Source organism: Rhinatrema bivittatum, chromosome 6, assembly GCF_901001135.1.
Source record: "Rhinatrema bivittatum chromosome 6, aRhiBiv1.1, whole genome shotgun sequence".
Classification (NCBI taxonomy): domain Eukaryota; kingdom Metazoa; phylum Chordata; class Amphibia; order Gymnophiona; family Rhinatrematidae; genus Rhinatrema; species Rhinatrema bivittatum.
The window spans coordinates 324,067,715-324,091,198 of NC_042620.1; the positions used below are offsets into that span (position 1 = coordinate 324,067,715).

At 47.2% G+C, this 23,484-nt stretch overlaps 1 protein-coding gene across 1 annotated transcript in view; it reads left to right on the forward strand.

Moving 5' to 3' along the window:
• Positions 1 to 22,018, forward strand: part of SLC25A43 (solute carrier family 25 member 43) — a 101,789-nt gene extending 79,771 nt beyond the window's left edge. The window contains exon 5 of the mRNA XM_029607604.1: positions 21,229 to 22,018. Coding sequence (XP_029463464.1) covers positions 21,229 to 21,435 — 207 coding nt within the window. The 3' untranslated portion in view covers positions 21,436 to 22,018. The remainder of the gene's footprint in view (positions 1 to 21,228) is intronic.
• The last annotated feature ends 1,466 nt before the right edge of the window (positions 22,019 to 23,484 follow it).

Here is a 23,484-nt window from a genome sequence, read left to right on the forward strand (position 1 = left end):
TAATTCAGCAAAATCCCTGCAACTGTCTTCGACAGCCAAAGCTCAGCAGATAAGAGGAGGTCCCTATAGAAGACATTTGTAGAGCAGTAACATGGTCTTCGCTTCTTATCTTTACTTCACATTACTGCCTTTGACATCACTCTCAGTCTTAGGCGCTGTTATTGAGGTATCCTATGCTCAGTCCTCCAAAGCTAGGGACTTCCAGAAAGCATAGCTAATTCAGCCTGCTTATCTGTGGAAAAAAGCAAGTTTGCTCACCATAAACTGATTTCTGTGGATAGCAGGATCAATTAGCCATGCGTTCCCACCCACCTCCTTGGACATTTTTCTTTCCTCTTGCATTCCTAAATAAATTCTTATCTCTTGCTCCTATCTTTTCTTGCTGTATCATTGACTGAGGGAGAGAGCAGTCACACGGGAGTCCACTGCATAGGTGCACAGGAGCGAGAGAGTTTAAAAAAAAAAACATTCTGAGAGACGTTCCGCTCCGGGCTGCCAGGGGGCGCACCCAGACAGCATGGCTAATTCATCCTGCTATCCATGAAAAACACTGCTTACGGTAAGCAAACTTGCTTTTGTGCAAAGCTTACGCTATTAAGAGTGATAAGTACTTTTGCACAAACAGTATAAATCATCTTCCTAAAGTCCAAAGCAACTTTATTTTGCACAAAATAATTTAAAAATAGAGCACCTGGAAAAACTTTTCTAATCATTTCAAACAAGGGTAAATGACAGACCTTTTCAAAGTCGGGTTTTGTGTTCACTGCCTTCTCGATGCAACAGAAGTCTGCAACTGGCTCAGTGGACTTTGTGAGACCGGAAGACTGAGCATCCGAATGGCAGATGAAATTTAATGTGGACAAGTGCAAGGTGATGCATATAGGGAAAAATAACCCATGTTGTAGTTACATTATGTTAGGTTCCATATTAGGAGCTACTGCCCAGGAAAAAGATCTAGGCATCATAGTGGAAAATACATTGAAATCGCCGGCTTAGTGTGCTGTGGCAGTCAATAAAGCAAACAATGTTAGGCATTATCAGGAAGGGAATGGTGAATGACATGGAAAATGTCTTAATGCTTCTGTCACTCCATGGTGAGACCACACCTTGAGTACTGGGTACAAGTCTAGTTGCATCTCAAAGATGCACTGGACAGAGAAGGACAACCAAAATAATAAAGGGGATGGAATGACTCTGCTGTGAGGAAAGGCTAGAGAGGTTAGGGATGTTCAGCTGAGGGGGAGAATATCATAGAGGTCTGTAAAATCATGAGATCTAGAACAGGTAAATGTAAATTGGTTATTTACTCTTTCGGATAAGAGGACTAGGGGACACTTCATGAAGTTAGCAGGTAGCACATTTAAAAACAAATGGGAGAAAAAATTATTTTTCACTCAATGCACAATTAAGCTCAAATTTGTTGCCAGAGGATGTGGTTAGGGCAGTTAGTAAAGCTGAGTTTTAAAAAGGTTTGGATAAGTTCTTGGAGGAGAAGTCTATAACTGCTATTAATCAAGTTGACTTGGGGAATAGCCACTGCTGTTACTGGCATTAGTAGCATGGGATCTACTTAATTTTTGGGTACTTACCAGGTTCTTGTAACCTACAGGCCGATACAGTAAGGAGCGGTAGGAAGAGCTGCGATAGTGCCAGGCGCACCCGCGGTTGCCGCAAGCACAGTCCGGCTCACCTACCGCTCGATACTGTATGTAAATAGCTTGCAAATGCAAGCTGCGTCCAAGAAGCGTCCGTGAAGCGTTAGGCCCGCGCAACCCATTTTACTGTATAGAGCGCTATACAGTATCCTGGGTGCGCTGGCCTAACGCTTCACGGACACGCTGGTATCTGTCACTTCAAATGACATTTGAAATGACAGGTACCAGGAAGTGGACGGTTCTCCTACGCTCGGGATTGCCAGTCCTCTCTCCCCTCCTCCCGAAGCAAGGCGCGTAAAGCAGCCTTGCTTCGGGAGGAGGGGAGAGAGGACTGGCAGTGTAAAGCAACGAAGCGACTTACGACGTTTGGCGTCACGGCATGTGACGACGTGACATCACGCCTTGAGCGACCCAATTGCACGCACAGGGGCCGCTTTCGCCTGTGCAGGCATCCATCTTCGCCGGTAGCTGGAGGCAGAGGAGCCGCGGTCCGTCTCCGCCGATGTCCGTCTCCAGAGGGGGGCTGCAAGAAGAGTAAGTCGCTTCGTTGCTTTACACTGCCAGTCCTCTCTCCCCTCCTCCCAAAACAAGACGTTGCTACTTTTTTTTTTTCGCTTTTTCAATTTTTTTCCGCTTTCGTTGCTTCGGGAGAAGGGGAGAGGACTGGGGCTGCCCCGGAGACCAGCACCCATGGACGTGGCCAGGGCAGGTGAGTGGGGGCTGGGGGAAAGTTTGCCGCCTACCCTTACCCCTGCCTCTAACGCAGGGATAAGGGTAGGCGGTAAGTTAGCAGGTTAAACACGCGGCAAAACGGCAGGTTAAAAAAGCAATAGTCGGAGCGCGTGTTACTGTATGGGAGGGAATAGCTAATTTGATCGTTTACATCTAATATACATGCCGCGGGCGGAAGGGGTTACCCGGTGATTAAAGAGGCGGTCAGAATAGGTTAAAGGGGATAGTGTGTCGCGGGTTGGACTAACGCGGCCGAAAAGTGAGTAGATAGCGGGTTAGGAGCAGGGTAACCGCGGCCGCACTTTACTGTATTGACCTGCTAGATTGGCCACTATTGGAAACAGGAGGCTGGGTTTGATGGACTCTCGGTCTGACCTAGTATGGCAACTTCTTATGATGGGCTGACAAGTTTTCTCCAAAGCTGAGGGGGGTGTTGAACATTACTTGGAAATTTCTGTGGGATAGATAGGATGAGAACCATTGTAGGGTATTACCCGTGATTCCTATTTCAGATAGTCTGTCGAGGAGGATGGAATGGTTGACTGTATCAAAAGCAGCCGAGAGATCCAGGAGGATTACTAGATAGCTTTGTCCTTTGTCGAACCCTCTGAGTACTGTGTCAGTTAATGAGAGAAGTAGTGATTCCGTGCTTAGGTTTTTCCTGAATCCAAATTGGGCAGGGTGAAGTATGTTCATTTCAAGGTAGTAGGCGAGCTGGGAGTGAACAATATTTTCTATGATTTTTGCAATAAAAGGTAAATTGGATATAGGCCGGTAGTTTTGAATGTTCACTGGGTCTAGGTTGCTCTTCTTTATTAATGGTTTAATGATTGCTGATTTTAAACATTCGGGGTATTTCCCTTAGTTAACTGTTATTATTTTGGTTATTGGGTTTTCAATCAGTTTAATTGCTTGTATGGGGATACTGTCAATGGGATGGTTTGGTTTCATTTTTTTTAATGATTTTTTGGATTTCCATCGAGGAAGCGAGGTCAAAGTTAGACCAAGTTGCAGTCTTTTTCAGAGATATATTTGGGGTTTGGGTGTGTGTGTTTGTTTATTAGTTTTTTGATTTTTTTTCAGTGATATAAATTCGCCGAACTACACCTGCTCATTATATTCTCATTCTGTTGGGACACATGGCATCCTCTATCCATGTTACCCCAATGGCTCGCCTGGCCATGAGGGTCACACAGTGGACATTAAAATTCCAGTGGTCTCAGGCCCACCAGCCAGTGTCCGACATTGTCCATGTCACCAGGCAGCTTTGTCTCTCACTGGCTTGGTGGATCCAAGAGTCCAGTCTTGTCAGAGGATTGTCTTTCCAAGCTCCAGAACCCCAGATAAAGCTAACGACTGATGCTTCCACGCTAGGTTGGGGAGCCCATGTCAACAACCTGCAACTCAGGGAACCTGGTCTGCAGAGAAATCACAACATCAGATAAATTTTCTGGAGCTCAGGGCAATCAAATATGCCCTTCTAGCCTTCAAGGATTGCCTATCCAACAAGTAAATCCTGATCCAAACAGATAACCAGGTAACGATGTGGTACAATTTTTGGAATACCTGTCTACTATCCATCAACACACTCCTCTCCAGCCTCAATTTGGTGCTCAACACCTCAAAAACCGAGCTGATACTCATTACTCAGGATGAAAACGCTACACTAGTCCAAACGCCCTGGACCCCACATGTTAGAGATCTAGGAGTAACCATTGACAACAGATTGAATTTAAAACAATTTGTCAACAACACAACTAAAGAATGTTTTCACAAACTTCATGTATTAAAAAACTTGAAACCTCTCCTCCATCTACAGGACTTCCGTACGGTTCTCCAAGCTATCCTCTTCTCGAAAATTGATTACTGCAATTCCATCCTAATCGGCCTTCCTGCAGTTACTACAAAGCCACTACAAATGATACAAAACTCCGCAGCCAGGATCCTGACCAACACCAGCAGATCCGAACACATCACCCCTATACTTAAGAGCCTACACTGGCTCCCCATTAAGTTCAGGATCCTCTACAAAGTGCTTACTATTATACACAAAACCATCCACTCACAAACAGCACTCAAATTAAATCGCCCTCTACAAGTTCATACAGCCTCCAGACCCATTAGACAAATGTATCTTGGCACCCTTTATGTACCACCAGCCAAGTCTTCAATGAAGAAACGTGCCTTCTCTATAGCCGGTCCCACGCACTGGAACAATCTACCATCAGACCTCCGCCTAGAACCCTGCCTGCGGACATTCAAGAAAAAATTGAAAACATGGCTCTTTACGGAAGCCTTCACTTAAAGTATTTTGCTTTCCTGAAAGGCCCACATTGAAACTGTACTTTTCTCACCTAATACTTGTAATCACATATTACTCCTAACATCCTACGTTCGAGTTTTTATCCAATTCCACCAGTTTAATAACTGAGAGATACAAGAATCACTACAGATTTCACCACCCCATTTCTTTCTTTTTGTCGCTCTCCCTATACATCCTCACTATTCATTGCTATTGACTTTCCCATATAACACACAAACAACTTTGTTTGGTAATAAAAGGCCGCAGTTTATTGTAATACCCGAGCCCTCAAACTTTAACACAATACAACAATACCCCCATTCTTCTGGTCACCTGCTGGTGCACCCCACCGCTTCCAGTGGTAGCGCTCCTGGTGCCATAACCCCTCGAGCATCGGCCCCCCTCTTGCTCGTTGTCGATCTAGTGCCACAGCCCCCCCGCGTTGCACGAGATCCCCCTTATTTTCAATTATACCAGTACAACCAAAGCAATAACATTTCTGGGCTCGGGTTTTCCGCCCTCTGCGACAAATACAGACAACTTTTGCACATAAAATTCAACAACAATAAGGGCGGGCGGGCGGGAAATCGTCCTCTGTGCCTCAGCTGTTCCTCACCCACTGCCCACCAACGGTCGCCCCTCAATACCTTATATTATCTTCACCCAATCCCTATGCTCCATTTGAATCCCCTCTCTTCTATTGGATGACCTGTCTTTCACCTCTCATATCACTCTTACCCATTCCCCCCCCCCCCTCGTCAAAACTTCCATTCTCTTGACTCCAGTTATCATCGCAGCCCAAGACAAGCTTGCGCTGCTTCCCCATAGTTCTCTATTTCCACACAGTTACACCTACTGTTTACCTCTTATTTATTCTTTATTATTATTATTATTTATTGTTATATGCATTATGTTTACTGTTTGTTTCTATGCATCATGTTTACTGTTTATTGATTTCTGGTTATTAATCTTTGTTCTATGTACACCATATCCATGGTAATTAACAATCTGGTTATATGTAAACCGAAGCGATATGTACCAGTACATGATCTTCGGTATATAAAAGTCTTTAAATAAATAAATAAATTCATCAACAAGCAAGGGGGAACCGGCTCTTACCTGCTGTCAGGAAGTAGCACAAATCTGGGCGTCAGCTCTCTCTCATTCCATGCTAGTGAGAGCAACCTACCTGGCGAGCGTGGACAATGTACTAGCGGACAAACTCGGTCGCACGTTTCATCCCCACGAGTGGCCCTGAACCCTGTGGTGGCGGACGACTTATTCCAAAAGTGGGGGTATCCGACTATAGATATCTTTGCGTCTATTCACAACCGCAAAGTAGAGAACTTCTGCTCACTGCATCGCAGTAGCTACAAGCTGCCGAGGGACGCCTTCGGCCTCTCATGGGCAACCAGTCTTCGGTACGCTTACCCCCCACTTCCACTGGTCAGCAAGGCTCTCGTGAAGTTATGACGAGACAAGGGCCTCATGATTCTCATAGCCCCTTACTGGCCGCGCCAGGTCTGGTTTCCCATGCTTTGCGACCTCTGTCCGTCCACAAATTCGCCTGGGCACAGATCCGTGTCTGATATTGCAGAACGGGCATCTGCATCATCCGAACCTCCAGGCCCTGTCTCTCACATCCTGGATGTTGAAAGGCTAGTCTTACAACCATTTAATCTCTTGGACTCTGTATCACAAGTCCTAGTAGCTTCACAAAAGCCTTCTACTAGAAAATCTTATCATTCCAAATGGAAAAGATTTTCCTTGTGGTGCACGTCAAAGCTAGATCACTTCACCTGCTCCACACCAAATTTCCTAGACTATCTGTGGTAACTCTTGGAGTCTTGTCTACAAACCTCCTCCATAAGAGTGCATATCAGTGCTTTAGCCGCTTTCCACAAAGGTATAGAGAATGTCTCAATATCGACACAACAAGTGGTGGCATGTTTTATGAGCGGTCTATTACACCTGAAACCCCCTATGCATCCACCGGCCCCAGCATGGGACCTCAATGTGGTTTTAGCACGGCTCATGAAACCTCCATTTGAGCCTCTGCATTCCTGCGAACCGTGTTATCTCACTTGGAAAGTACTTGTCCTCCTTGCTATAACATCGGCTCACAGGATCAGTGAGCTTCAGGCATTGATAACATACCCACCTTACACGAATTCTTTCCATGATCGTGTAGTGCTTCGCACTCATCCAAAATTTTTACCAAAGGTAATCTCTGAACTTCATTTGAATCAATCCATTGTACTCCCTATTTTCTTTCCAAAACCCCACTCACATCCAGGTGAGCAGGCTCTGCATTCCTTGGACTGCAAACGTGCGCTAGCCTTTTATTTGGAACGCACAAATGTCCATAGGAAGTCTACCCAGCTATTTGTCTCCTTTGATAAAACTAAGCTGGGAATTCCGGTGGGCAAGCAGACCTTTTCCTCCTGGCTGGCGGACTGTATCTCTTTCTGCTACCAACAAGCAGGGCTTCCGCTCCAGGGATGCATCAAAGCACACTGTTAGAGCTATGGCAACATCGGTAGCTCACCTTCGTTTGGTGCCCCTTGCTGACATCTGCAAGGCTGCTACATGGCGTTCTCTCCATACCTTTGCAGCTCATTACTGCCTCGACAAGTCTGGCAAACAAGATACTATCTTTGGCCAGTCTGTCCTGCGCAATTTATTCTCAGCTTAATACCCAACATCCTTCCAACGACCCGCTGGAAATTTCAGGATGCCCTCTTATCCAAAACCACCCCTGTTGTTGTGCCTGTTGCACGTCTTTGGGTGCTTTTGGTACATTCTCGGGCATCCTCAGCTCACTATTCACCCATATGTGAGGATTACCATCCTGCTTGTCCTGTGAGAAAGCAGAGTTGCTTACCTGTAACACAATGGTTCTCAACCCTGTCCTGGGGACCCCCCCAACCAGTCGGGTTTTCAGGATATCCACAATGAATATGCATGAGAGAAAATTTGCATACATTGCCTCCATAACATGCAAATTTTCTCTCATGCATATTCATTGTGGATATCCTGAAAACCCGACTGGCTGGGGGGGTCCCCAGGACCGGGTTGAGAACCACTGCTGTAACAGGTATTCTCACAGGACAGCAGGATGTTAGTCCTCACGAAACCCACCTGCCACCCCATGGAGTTGGGTTTGCTGGCGATTTATTTTTCGCATGTACTTTTTTGCTATAAACGAAACTGAAGGGGGGGACCCCTGCTGGATGCAGGGTTAGTGGCATTCTGGGCATGCTCAGTGGTGCCAATCAAGTGTTCCGTGATTGGGTTCCATCCTGATGTCACCCATATGTGAGGACTTCCATCCTGCTGTCCTGTGAACACCTGTTACAGATAAGCAATTCTGCTTTCTTTGCTGATTATATCTAAGATTGTACAATTGGTATATATTTCTTTTGCTGTTTCTGTGCAAAGGTATTTTGCTTTGTATTTTGAAAATTTCAATAAATAAAATATTAAAAAAAGAAAAAAAAGTTCAAGAAGGTTTCCCTGGGCACCCTAGTCCACTTCTTGCAAAAAGGGGACTCTCTGTATGCTCCCTGGATCTAAAGATGCTTACACGCATATTGAGATCTTTCCAGATTACCAGAAGTATCTCAGATTTGTGGTGGGAAAGCAGCATTTCTAGAATCACGTTCTGCCATTTGGGCTTGCGTCAGCCCCCACATGTTTTTACAAAATGCCTAGCAGTGGTAGCGGCATACCTTCACAGACTGGGAGTTCACTGTTTCTGGTATCTGGACGACAAATCCATGTGCTTGACCATCTGGGTGCTGGAGACACCAGGGTTTGTCGTCAATTACCCCAAGTTCCAACTCAACCCATCACCACAATTGGATTTCATTGGAGCCATGCTAGACACGGCTCAGGCCAAGACCACCTTGCCCCCCAGCACAAGAGTCATCAACCTGACGGCCATCATGACGGAGATTCAACAGAACCAGCAGTTTGGCACATGTTGAAGCTGTTGGGCCATATGGCCACAACAGTACATGTCATTCCCTTGACACGTTTAAACATGCGAAAGGCCTAATGGACCTTGAGGTCGCAGTGGTGACAAGTCACTTAGGACCTCCAGGATCGCATCCAAGTCACTCAGTCTCTCTGAGACTTTGACTTGGTGGTGGGAAATTTCAAATCTGGAAAGGGGAGTGTCTTTCCATAGTCCTCCCACCCAATTTGTCCTAACCACTGATGCATCTGCCCTAGGCTGGGGAGCTCATGTAGATGGACTCAGCACCCAGGGCCTATGGTCTTCCCTGGAATGTCTCTATCAAATCAGTTTCTTGGAACTCTGGGTATTCAGGTATGCACTATGGGCTTTGAAATCAGCTGTCCACACTATCACTTGGTTGTCAGTCTGTATGTCAACAAGCAGGGAGGTACAGGCTCATACTGCCTGTGTCAAGAAGTGGTCCAGATCTGGTCGTGAGCCCTTTAGCACTTGATGCTCAGGACCATGTACCTGGCTGGAACAGAGAATGAAACAGCGAACAGACTGAGTCAAGCTTTCAGACCCCACGATTGGTCTCTGGACCCAAGGGGTGGTGAATCTGATCTTCCGCCTTTGGGGAAGCCCAGATGTGGATCTCTTCGCAGCACCGTGGAACAGGAAGGTTCCTCAGTTCTTCTCCCTCTACAGGACACATGGCAAACCAGCCTCGGATGCCTTCACTCGCCATCAGGGCGAGGGTCTCTTCTATGCATATCCTCTTGCTCCACTGGTAGCAAAGACATTTTTTGAAGCTTTGCGAAGACAGAGGAACTATGATTCTCATAACCCCTCATTGGCTGAGACAGCTTTGGTTTCCACTCCTAGGGGGAGATGTCCATCTGGGGACTTCCCCACATCTCATCACCCAGGATCAAAGTAGGTTGTGCCATCTCAACCTCCAGGCTTTGTCGCTCATAGCCTGGATGTTAAGAGGTTGATATGTCTCAGGGCCGAATGGCTTCCAGAAACCCTTCCACTAGAAAGATCTATGGACTGGAGTGGAAAAGGTTTTCCTTGAGGTGTAAGCAGAAGGCCCTAGATCCTTTCTCCTGTTCCACACAAAAACTGCTTGACTACCTTCTAAACCTGTTGGAAGATGGTTTAAAGACTGGCTCCATTAGGGTACATCTAAGTGCGATTGGCGCATATCACTGTGGTGTAGATGGTATGCTCATCTCTGTATAGCCTGTATTGTGGGGCCTGTTTTAGTGGAAGCCTCCCACTGTGCCTTGGGACCTCAATGTGGTGGTAGCTCAGCAGATGAAAGCTCCCTTTGAGCCGCTGTGCTCCTGTGACCTGACATACCTGACCTTGGAAGGTCATATTCTTGTCAGTGGTCACGCCAGCACACATCAGCGAGCTTCAGGCATTAGTGACTTATCCATCTTACACTGTTTTTTCATGACAGGGTGACCTTTACACCCTAAGTTCTTGCCTAAGGAGGTGTCTGACTTCCATCTTAACTAATACATTGTTCTGCCAACATTCTTTCCAAATTGAACAAGCCCTGCACAGTTTGGATTGCGAAAGAGCCTTAGTCTTCTATCTGGAGCGAACAGAAGCCCATCGATAGTCCACCAAACTGTTTCTTTTGATAGGAATGTTGAGTATCGCCGTTGTCAGGCAGATGCTTTCTAACTAACTAGCAGACTGTGGGACACTGGTTAGGTCATGTCAAGGCTCACTCTGTTTGAGCCATGGCAGTGTCAGTGGCCCACTTGCAAGCAGTTCCCATGGAGGAGGTCTTCAGTGCTGCAACGTGGCGTTTTCTCCACACTTTCACATGGCATTACTGTTTGGATAGGGATGGCTGTTGTGACAGCATGTTTGGCCAATCTGTTCTTCAGAACTTGTTTGAGGTGTGGAGCCCAACGTTTTCCGAATCTTATGGTCTGTTTTTGTTCAGGTTGCCCCCCCCCCCCCCCAATTACCAACAAAAGTAGTTGTGCAGATTGGCACTTATTTTGATGTTTTGTTGGTCCTCTTCTCTTGGGAGGCAGCCTGTAGCTAGGGATGCACCCATGTGTGAGGATTGCCATCTTGCTTATCCTCTGAGAAAGAAGAGTATTTTACCTGTAATAGTGTTCAAGGACAGCAGGATGTCAGTCCTCTTGAAACTCACTGCCACCCTGCGGAGTTGGGTTTCCATTATGTGGGTGGTTTCTCCTTATTTTATTCTTTTGAATTCTGTGATATGACTGAGGGGAATACACGTGGACACATGGAATATTGCATGCATGAACATGCTCAGAGGCTCAGTCAAAGCTTTAGAAACTTTTGGCACAAGTTTTCCGTGCCGGGCTCCATCTGGTGGTGATACTCATGTGAGGACTTGCATCCTACTATCCTCAGTAACTGTGCTTCATGCTGACCTGGAGATGGAAGAAATTCTGTGACTTTGCACCATCTTTGTGGTGCAAAAGACTGGGTTTCTTGAGGTCAGCTGATCCAGGAAGGTCATCGCAGAGAGGATTCTGCCTAAGGAGATAACCAGAGACTAGGGCACACAATTGGGTACTCCATGAAAGATTTAGTCTTAAGAACATAAGAATTTGACTTATTGGGTCAGATGACGAAGAACTCCAAGCCCAGCATCCTGTTTCCAAAGGTGGCCAATCCAGATTGCAAGTACTTGGCAAGTACCCAAACATTAAATAGATCCCATGCTACTGATGCTGGTAATAAATGGTTGCTATTCCCCAAGTCAGCATGATTAACAGCAGTTTATGGACTTCTTCTCCAGGAACCTATCCAGACCTTTTATAAAACCTATCTATACTAACTGCCTTCACCATACCCTCTGCCAACGAATTCCAGAGTTTAATTATGCATTGATTGAAATAATTTTCTCTGATTTTGTTTTAAATGTGCTACTTTCAATCCTCATGGAGTGCCCCCTAGTCCCTTTATTATCTGAAAGAGTAAATAACCAATTTCATAGTCCTTTCATGATTTTGTAGACCTCCCTCATATCCCCCTTCAGCTGTGTCTTTTCCAAGCTAAATAGCCCTTAGTCTTTCCTCATGGGGAGCTGTTCCTTTCCCTTTATAATTTTGGTTGCTCTTCTCTGTACCTTCTCCAGTTCAACTATTAAAAAGCACCGGTCCAAATACAGATCCTTGAGGCACTCCACTGATTACTTTTTTTCCATTAAGAAAACTGACCATTTCCTAGCGTGTAGCAGATGAACTCATAACGAATGGGTATAGTGTGCTCGTGCTAGCAGTTGGAGACGGATCTGACGTCAGCACGTAGTACATATACCCCTGCAGGAAGTGTAGACGCTCAGTAATTTCAGTCTCCAAAGCAGTTTGGAGCTACCTCACGCTCGCTGAGCGTTCTTCCAAATTCTAACTATTAAATTCATAGAAGAATCCTACCTGAAGACGAGCCCCGCACTCCTGCAGTGATACCCTCGGGTCCCTCCCCCAGTTGAGTTTCCAGAGGTGATTTCCGTGGTCCCTCGGAGGTGAGAGCCTCGGTCCAGTGGCCGAATCTCGGCAGGGACCTAGCCCCCGAGTGAGAAGGGCTCGGGCATGGCATAGAGGCAGCCTCGGTCCCGATCCGTTCGCAGTGAGGACTTGGCTCCCGAGCGAGACGAGTTCGGGCGCGGCTTAGAGGCAGCGAGTGCACTTCCTCGAGTGAGGCGGTGACGGTAATCACTCTCTCCCCCCGCAGCCGGAGACCGCCCGGGTCACAGCCGGGAAGCGCCGAAGATCAGGTAAGGCGTACATCTTTACTTTGCTGGTCTCCGAAGAGCGAGGATTAGCGGGGTCGGCCTACATGGAAGCCTGCCATTTTGCCTGCCTGCTCGCCGTCGCCATTTGCCCTGGTTCGCCACCTTGACCTAGTGTCCAGACTAAGCGCACAAGCAACGGGCGTGTATGTTAGGTGCCCGAAAGTAATTGGGTGCACGTTCATGGGCGCACATTAATCGGCACACATCTTTCGCGCATATTACAAGGCGCATACATTTGGCTGGGAGCGCAGCGGCGCATGGAGATAACAGATGCGATGGAGCGTATGAGAGCCCATGCGTCCACGGGTCCAGCACCTCCCGAGTCAGGCATAAGAGCTCTAGGCCTCTGCTCAGCATGCCACCTCAGAGCCACACAGAGTGAGGAAGCAGACTCCCTATGTGCCCAATGTGAGGAGGCCCTGGGAATTCCAGGCCAGGGCCGATCCCAGCCCAGATTAATTGCCAGTTCCTCAGGGAACACCCCGGACCTAGCAGGCCGAGGTGAGCAGCCGGGGAACCCTAGAGACCTGGTGCCCCTAAGGCTAGACCCTGCTTCGCTCTCCTGGGTGGAATTATTCAGGGGGATTCACGCCTTTGACAAGATGCATTCTGATCCCCGAATGGACCCATACGTACCGGATGAACCTGCCCCTGGACCTTCTAGACCTAGGCACGGCCACCCTCCACCCGGAAGCCCTACTTATGGGGGATTCAGATTGCTCTGAGGAAGAAGGCGAGCTCCCCGAGCAGGGAGAACTTCCCTCGGGGATAGAGCCGTATCGAACCATGAGACGCTTCTTTCTTAAGGAGGATCTCCCAGACCTGGTCTCTCAATGCCTGTTGGAGCTGGCTATCCCGGGCCATGGCACCCCAGGGGAACCTAGAATGAACCCCCTGCTGGAGGGCCTTCGTCAAACGGCTCACCATTTCCCCTCCTTCAAGCAGCACAGCAGCTAATCGATCTGGAGTGGAATGCGCCGGAGGCCTCATTCAAAGGGGGTCGGGCCTTGTCTAGCATGTACCCCCTGGACCCGGCAACCAAGGAGCTGCTGGCATGCCCCAAGGTAGATGCCATAGTTTGCGCAATTGTGAAGCGCACCACCATTCCAGTGGAGGGAGGGGCAGCCCTCAAGGATGCACATGACCGGCGCCTGGACGCCATTCTGAAACAAGCCTTCGAGGTGGCAGCCATGTCCCTACGAATCGTGACCTGCTGCACCGTGGTGACGCGTTCCTGTTTATCACAAGCCAGGAACAACACCCCGGGAGAAGAAATGGAATCAGCTCTCTCATTCCTCACTGACGCAGCCTCCGACTTAGTTCGTATGGCAGCCAAGGGAGTGTCATCCTCAGTGGCAGCCAGGAGACAGCTCTGGCTACGAAATTGGTCGGCCGACTCTTCCTCCAAGACGCGCCTTACAAGAATGCCCTTTAAGGGATCCCTCCTGTTCGGCAGCGACCTCGAGAAACTGGCTAACAAATGGGGCGCCTCTCCATTACCCCATCTACCAGAAGACAAGTTAAGGAGGAACCAGCGCCCTTTTCCTAGGCCAGGGGTCAGGAACCTTTTTGGCTGAGAGAGCCATAAACGCCACATATTTTAAAATGTAATTCCATGAGAGCCATACAATATGTTTAAAACTAAATACAAGTAAATGTGTGCATTTTATGTAAGATCACACTTTTAAAGTACAATAAGTCTCTGAAAATATTACACCAGGACTTAAGACACCAATACATCTCCTATTAGGAAAACGGACCAAGTCAGGCTGCTATAGAGTCCTACACAGAAACTACACGCCAGCAGAAAACCTCACCTGAATCACGTGCTGTCCCTCACCTAACATAGAATAAAGAGACCAAAACGCATAACAAGAAGCATGCAGACAAAAACTGAATTGGAAACTGCAACAAGCCAGAGTCTCTGTATGCAGTGTAACAAAGGAAAAAAGAAACATCACACATCCTTATAAAACAAATCAAGAAATATAAAATCATCAGCAGTAAAACTGTACTAACAAAAAGAACATATTTCGAAACAGCTGATGAGTGGAATATCCAATAATTAAAAACTCATATAAAACATTTCCAGATACCAACAAAATATTTCAAAATAGCAGACACAAAGATCCAGTAATGAAAAATAATAAGGATACAAAAATTTTTTTGCTCTGCATACCTGGGAACGTTTGATATCCAGGTGTCCTGAGATTGTTCTGAATTAGCAGGAGGTGGGGTGGTTTGCTTGGAACTTTCTCCTCTCTCAGTCACATACCAGCGCTCTCTCTCACACTGGCTCTCAATGACACACCTATACACACATGCTCTCAGTCACTCACATATACAAATGTTTTTCTCTCTCACTTATATAGGCTCTTAATTACACATTTACACACATGCTGTCTATCTTTTCACGCTTACACACACACAGGCTTTCAATCACATAAATACATGCTGTCTTTTTCTCTCACACACAGACTCTCATTCACATGCTTACAAACATGTCCTCTCTTTCTCTCATTTACACACAGGCTCTCAATCACATACTCACATGCTCCCTCACCTAAATCAGCTCTCAATCACACACATACACACATGGTCTCTCTCTCTCATTTAAACACAGGCTCTCAATCACATACTCACATGCTCCCTCACCTAAATCAGCTCTCAATCACACAGACACACATGGTCTCTCTCTCTCATTTAAACACAGGCTCTCAATCACATACTCACATGCTCCATCACCTAAACCAGCTGTCAATCAGACACAGACACACATGATCTCTCTCTTACTTATACACACAGGCTCTTAATCATACATACACATGATCTCTCTCACACACAAAGGATCTCAATCATACACACATACTCTTTCAAACAAACAGGTTTTCAATTACAACTTACACATACAGGTCCCAATGGTAAACTTACATTCATGCTCTCTCTCTCACAGGCAGGATCTCAATCACAGACATACTCTCTTTCACATATACAGGCTCTCAATCATTCACATACATGCAATCTCTCACTCACACACACAGGATCTCAAACACACATCTCGCTCATTCACTCTCTCTCTCTCTCCCCCCCCCCCCCCCCCCCCCCCGCCCCCGGGAACTCGCGGCAGCAGCAGCCACCTCCCAACGCTAACCTCCTTCATTTTCAGCCCTCGCGGAGGCGAAGGCGGAGTCCCATCGGCCGCGGTTGAAGATTTTCATTTTCCTCCGAGCCGCGCTGCAATCTTCTTCCCGTCGGACACTAGCGTGCCTGCGCGGGTCTTCCCGCGCAGGCACCCGATGCTCTCCACTTCCTCTTCCGGGCCGCGGGAAGAAGAGAGCACGCCGTGCTCTCTTCCCGCGGCCCGGAAGAGGAAGTGGAGAGCATCGGGTGCCTGCGCGGGAAGACCCGCGCAGGCACCCGATGACTCCAGCGCTGGCACCCGGCTGACACCCGATGACTCCCGCGCAGGCACCCGGATGACTCTAGTCGGCGTGCTCTCTTCTCCTCCCCCCCGCGGCCCGGAAGAGGAAGTGGTGAGCATCGGGTGCCTGCGCGGAAGAAGAGACCACGCTAGTGTGGTCTCTTCTTCCCGCGCAGGCACCCGATGCTCTCCACTTCCTCTTCCGGGCCGCGGGGGGGGGGGGGGGGAGAAGAGAGCACGCCGGTGCCGCTGACTCCAGCTGTCCTGCCGCGTTCCGCCCGGGCTGACAGCATTTTAAGCCCGGGCGGCGGAGGACCGGGGAGCAGCTGGGTCAGCGGGGAACCGCGAAGTATGGCGACACTTGTCTGCGAGCCAGATGCAGCCCTCAAAAGAGCCATATCTGGCTCGCGAGCCATGGGTTCCCGACCCCTGTCCTAGGCCATCTAGAGGTAGAAGCTCTCAACGCTTCAACCCCTACAGGACTAGCTACCAAGCACCTTGTTCTCTGACCAGGAACCAGTCCTTTCGGACCAGGCATAACAAGAGGGGAACCGGCTCGGGATCGGGTCCCGGGTGCACCCCACAATGAGAATCAGCCGACCCATCTGGGGGAAGAAGCCATAAGGGGCAGGCTAACCCTATTCTACCGCAGATGGGTCGAGATTACTTCGGACCAGTGGGTCCTCGCCATCATCCGAGAAGGGTATTACCTGGATTTCCTTTATCCCCCTCCGGACAAGTTTGTGGAATCTCCTTATCCACCCCTGAAGAGGGCGGCACTGGAAGCTACCTTGTGGAGGCTCCTGTCCCTAAAAGCCATAATCCCAGTGCCTGCATGGGAGATAAATTCTTAAGGGTCCCAGGATTTCGCATGGAAACTCTGCGGTCAGTCCGAAGTGCAATACAGCCAGGGGAGTATCTCCCATCCCTGGATCTGTCAGAAGCCTACCTGCATATCCCAATCCATCGGGATCACCAGCGCTACTTACGCTTCAAAGTCCTGAAACAACACTTTCAGTTCCGGGCTTTACCCTTCGGGTTAGCCACCGCGCCGCGGACCTTTACCAAGGTAATAGTAGTGGTGGCAGCGGCACTCAGGAAGGAAGGAATTCTCATCCATCCCTACCTAGACGATTGGCTGATCAGGGCAAAGTCGCCGGAGGAGAGCCACCGGGCAACCAACAGAGTTATATCTCTTCTGGAAAGCCTAGGATGGGTAGTCAACACAAACAAGAGTTCCCTACAGCCTTCGCAGTCGCTGGAATACCTAGGAGTCCGATTCGACACCCAGGGAGACAAAGTCAGCCTGACCTCCAAGAGGAGATCAAAACTCCGGAATCGTTTACAGACTCTGCTGAGCACCACCCGGCCCACAGCTTGGGATTACCTACAGGTCCTCGGCCTAATGGCGTCCACTCTGGAAGTGGTACCATGGGCACGGGCTCATATGAGACCGTTACAACGCGCCCTCCTATCTCGGTGGAGCCCATGATTACAGAACTACACCGTGCATCTACCTCTACCGGCCAGAGTACGGAATCAGTTACGGTGGTGACTGCAGCCCAGACACACGAGCTGGGGGTCAAAAATGTCCTCCCCAACCTGGACCCTGCTCACTTCAGATGCCAGCCTGAGCGGCTGGGGAGCACACTGCGAAGAGCTAACCGCCCAAGGGCGGTGGAACATCAACCGACTAGAGGCACGGGCAGTCAGGTTAGCCTGCCTGCGATTTGCCCACAGACTTCAAAACAGAGCAGTCAGAGTGATGTCGGACAATGCCACCACGGTGGCATACATCAACCGACAGGGCGGAACCAGAAGCAGACAGGTATCCTTAGAAATAGCCCCCCTGATGGCTTGGGCGGAAGCAAATCTCCAGGACATCTCCGCCGTCCACATCGCCGGGAAGGACAACACCACGGCAGACTTCCTCAGCAGAGAAAGCCTAAACCCGGGGGAATGGCAGCTGTCGTCCACGGCCTTCCAGATGATTGTGGATCGGTGGGGGACTCCGGGCATGGACCTACTAGCGGACAGGTCCAACGCTCAAGTACCCAGATACTTTAGTCGCAGGCGAGATCCTCTATCCCACGGGATCGACGCCCTGGTGCAGCCATGGCCTCAGGGGATCCTGCTATATGCCTTTCCCCCATGGCCCCTGCTGGGCGCCATTATACACAAGATTCAGCGGCACAGAGGCCTAGTTCTTCTGGTGGCCCCGGACTGGCCAAGAAGACCCTGGTACGCAGACATGAGAAGACTACTGGCAGCGGATCCTCTACCCCTGCCCCCTCACAGGGACCTGCTGCGGCAAGGGCCCATCCTCCACGAGAATCCAGCTCAATTCTCTCTTACGGTCTGGCCATTCAAAGGGCTCGACTGAGGAAAAGGGGATACTCGGGGGCGGTAATAGATACACTCCTCCAAGCACGCAAGTTCTCTACATCACTAACTTTTATATAATGATCTGGAGAGTATTTGAAGCCTGGTGCGAAACTCGCAGCACCAATCCACATGCCGCTAAAATCCCCATCATTTTGGATTTCCTGCAAGATGGGCTTCAGAAAGGTCTGTCCCTCAATTCAATCAAGTTTCAGGTGGCAGCGCTATCCTGCTACGGCCCCAGATGTGCCTGCAACAGCATTGCCACACACCCAGACATTTCACGTTTCCTGAAAGGAGTCAAACACATTCGCCCGCCACTGAAATGGCCAGTGCCCCTGTGGAACCTCAACCTAGTTTTGGAATTCCTAGCGGGACCCACCTTCAGACCCCTCCAAGGCCTGTCCCTCCGTTTGTTAACCTTGAAGATGGTATTCTTGCTGGCCATATGCTCAGCACGCCGCATCTCAGAGCTACAAGCGCTGTCCTGCCACGATCCGTTTCTCAGAATCACCCCAGAGGCTATCCATCTTCGCACGGTTCCTTCCTTCTTACCCAAGGTAGTCTCACACTTCCACCTCAACCAAACCATATCCTTGCCAACCATGGAAGGGTTGAAGAAATCGGAAGCAGGTCGAACACTGCGTCATCTCGACATCGGCAGGCTGCTGTCCAGATACCTGGGAATGTCGGAAACAGTATGAAAGACGGACCACCTGTTCGTCCTTCACAGTGGGAAGAGGCAAGGAGAAGCGGCCTCACGGGCGACTATTGCTCTCTGGATCAAAGAAGTTATCAAGGTGGCCTACGTAGAAGCGGGAAAACCACCACCTCTACGGGTCAAGGCTCACTCTACCAGAGCACAAGCGGCCTCCTGGGCAGAAACTAGGATGTTGTCGCCTGCAGAGATATGTAGAGCGGCAACGTGGTCCTCCATCCATACCTTCTCCAGATTCTACCATCTGGACGTCCAGGCCAGGGAGGACACAGCATTTGCAAGGGTAATCCTAAACGTACCTCGGGCAGCCTCTCACCCAGTCCGGGAGTAGCTTTTGTACATCCCATTCGTTATGAGTCCATCTGCTACACGCTAGGAAATGGAGAGATTACTTACCTGATAATCTCGTTTTGGACTCAGCATCCTGCCCGGCTGCCGATTTATTTATGGGGATTCATTGTTTCAAGGTAAGCCATGCTTCCTTACATAGGGCATCCACCCTATCAGGTGTCGACGCCTTCCGGTTGAGAACACTGGCAGTCTCCAGCTACTGTCAATCGGTCAGGTTAATCATGTTCAGTTAATCAATCGGTCAGTCACACACATATCCATAATGCTTTTGCAAGGAAGATTACTGAGCATCTGCACTTCCTGCAGGGGTATATGTACTACGTGCTGACGTCAGATCCGTCTCCAACTGCTAGCACAAGCACACTATACCCATTCGTTATGAGTCCATCTGCCTACACTAAGGAAAACGAGATTATCAGGTAAGTAATCTCTCCATTTCATCCCACTCTGTCTTTCTTTTTTACCCAGTTTGCAATCCACAAAAGGACTTCGCCTCCTATCCCATGACTTTTTAGTTTTCTTAGAAGTCTCTCATAAGGGACAGTTTACCTTTATCATGTTTATTAACCCTTCAAAAAATATTTTTTTAAAAAGTAGCAGATTTGTGAGGCAAGACTTCCCTTGGGTAAATTCATGCTGGCTGAGTCCCATTAAAACATGTCTCTATGTTCTGTGATTTTGTTTAGAATAGTTTCCACGCACTGAACTCACTGGTCTATAGTTTCCTGGATCACTCCTAGAGCCCATTTTAAATATCGGGGTTACAATTTACTAGTAATAGTTCTGAAATTTCATTTTTTAGTGTTTTAGTCTTGGAGAATGCCTATCTTGTCATCCTCTTTAACTCAGGATAGCACCTTTTTTAGTCATTCAGAATAAAATGATAGGAAATACCAATGCTAATTAAGTGAGAAGACCAGTATAAGATTTCCAGCGCAGGATAACCAGAGTATCCAGTTTAATAACTGTTATTTGCACCAATGCTGTCAAACTATGAAATCAAAAGGATTTAATGCACTATGAAAATCTTTTGTTAGACCAGCTCAGTGGCAGTGCTACACGCTTCCATGCAGAGGAACATACACTTAATTCCCATACTTGGGTTTCTGCTTCCCAGCTCACCAAGACTGGGGATTTGGTGGAAGCAGAGGCTCCAGATATCACTCAATAGCAATGTTGCTGACCAAACTGGGAGCTCATGTTTGTAGACTCCAAAGGAGTCTACAAACATGACCCTTGACTGAGGACAGTCTCTGTGATAACTGTTCTAAGGAGAGGGCATGAGTTTAAAACATTAGGAGTAAATATTTTGGGTAGTTGTAATAGAAAGCTTATGATTCTGGAATCCACGCTGGTTCTTTTTGTTCTGGAAGTATAAGGGGAAGAGGAAACTTACCAACCTAGACTAATTCAGTCAGGCATATCTTACAGAAATAATCACACATTTGCTTATTTGAACCCAAATTCATCCCACAAATCCAGTGCAGAAACCTCCTAGCTTTGGGTGAAGTGGGATGTGGGTGAAATTGCTTCCACCCACCTAAGTGTGCAGGGGAGAGGACAGTACTTTTGCTTTCCTCAAGGAGTAGTGGGGCAATACTTTCATCTCCTTTCCAGTATATATTACTTAGCTCCATATATTGTTGATATTTTGTGGTAGAACTAAAGTTCCTTTTTGGAGGCTCCCTATTTGTTGTGGCGATAGATTTTGCCTTGGTTCATAACATCGTACAATTGTGATCAGCCTATGGAGTGAAACCATAGAAATCCAGTAGAGTAGTGTATACAGTGACAGCTGATGGCTTTGTCTATAATGATATAAATCTAATCTTTCTTAGAATATTAGTGAAGAATATGGTTTGGTTATTCTGTGTTAATTATTAGTGTTCAATATTTTTTTCTTTCAGATTGTCCCATACTTTGGTCTAATGTTTAGCACCTTTGAATTTTGCAAGCGGATCTGTCTCTATAGAAACGGTTATATTGTATCCCCTTTGAGCTACCAGTTGACTCCTGGCGTAGACCAAAGCTTGCATCCCCAGGAACTTAAGGAGCTAAAGATGTTTCTCAGAAGAGAAAACTTTGAACCCAGAAACTCCACTCTCAAAAACTGAAGATGCCTTTCAAAGTGTCACCAAAACAAAATCTAGACAAAAAGACTACTTCTAATTATCAGCAAAGAACCACCTGTATCTACTGAAAATGAAGATCTTCCTGCACTGGTGTCTCCATATACAAGATGTTCTCTGCAGAACAGCATCTTTAACCTGGTTTCCAAACAGTATTACACTAGGGAAGGAATGGGAGCTTGATTTTAAAGTGTAATCCTTTTCAAGTGAAACTACTTGCAGATTAGTTATTGCTGTACTATCATATATGTGGACATTTTCCAGTTTAACAACTTTAAATATTAACATCACATAATTACAGTGTAGCATAGACTACCTTGTTCGGCAGAAAGAGAAAACAATGTAGTCAAGTGAGTCAGATTTTTTTTTTAATTTATACAAACTCCGGTCCAGTACTGTTACTCAACCTTACAAATGTATTAAAGCAAGGGGGGCGGCTTTATTTTTTACTTTTTTCTAAAATCTATTGTAATTCCCATCTTCTAGCCAGGCCCCTTCCCTATTTTTTGTATTTTTCATCTCTGCTTGCTTTTTTGTATCATCTCCAATAAAGAACAGACATGGAGTGGCCTGTTAGTGACATCACATTGTTTGTAACCAGAAGAGGGCAGATATTTCCACCCATTACACAGCATTTTCATAATTAAGAGTTCCCCATCCTAATTATCCTTAAAATAAATAAATATAGTTAACTATAGTTTAGGACAAAGAGAGGAGAACTTCGGGGTAAATCTTTCAGAAACAGTAACCCTTAACCTATCATTAAAATCATCCATTGTACCTGAAGACTGGGGGGTGGCCAATGTAACCCCAATATTTAAAAAAGGCTCCAGGGGTGATCCGGGTAACTATAGACCAGTGAGCCTAACTTCAGTGCCGGGAAAAATAGTGGAAACTATCCTCAAGATCAAAATTGTAGAGCATATAGAAAGACCTGATTTAATGGGACACAGTCAACATGGATTTACCCAAGGGAAGTCTTGCCTAACAAACCTGCTTCATTTTTTTGAAGGGGTTAATAAACATGTGGATAAAGGTGAACCGGTAGATGTAGTGTATTTGGATTTTCAGAAGGCGTTTGACAAAGTCCCTCATGAGAGGCTTCTACGAAAACTAAAAAGTCATGGGATAGGAGGCGATGTCCTTTCGTGGATTACAAACTGGTTAAAAGACAGGAAACAGAGAGTAGGACTAAATGGTCAATTTTCTCAGTGGAAAAGGGTAAACAGTGGAGTGCCTCAGGGATCTGTACTTGGACCGGTGCTTTTCAATATATATATCACTGATCTGGAAAGGAATACGATGAGTGACGTTATCAAATTTGCAGATGATACAAAATTATTCAGAGTAGTTAAATCACAAGCAGACTGTGATACATTACAGGAGGACCTTGCAAGACTGGAAGATTGGGCATCCAAATGGCAGATGAAATTTAATGTGGACAAGTGCAAGGTGTTGCATATAGGGAAAAATAACCCTAGCTGTAGTTACACGATGTTAGGTTCCATATTAGGAGCTACCACCCAAGAAAGAGATCTAGGCGTCATAGTAGATAATACATTGAAATCGTCAGCTCAGTGTGCTGCAGCAGTCAAAAAAGCAAATAAAATGTTAGGAATTATTAGGAAGGGAATGGTTAATAAAACGGAAAATGTCATAATGCCTCTATATCGCTCCATGGTGAGACCACACCTTGAATACTGTGTACAATTCTGGTTGCCGTATCTCAAAAAAGATATAGTTGCAATGGAGAAGGTACAGAGAAGGGCAACCAAAATGATAAAGGGGATGGAACAGCTCCCCTATGAGGAAAGGCTGAAGAGGTTAGGGCTGTTCAGCTTGGAGAAGAGACGGCTGAGGGGGGATATCATAGAGGTCTTTAAGATCATGAGAGGTCTTGAACGAGTAGATGTGACTCGGTTATTTACACTTTCGAATAATAGAAGGACTAGGGGGCATTCCATGAAGTTAGCAAGTAGCACATTTAAGACTAATCGGAGAAAATTCTTTTTCACTCAATGCACAATAAATCTC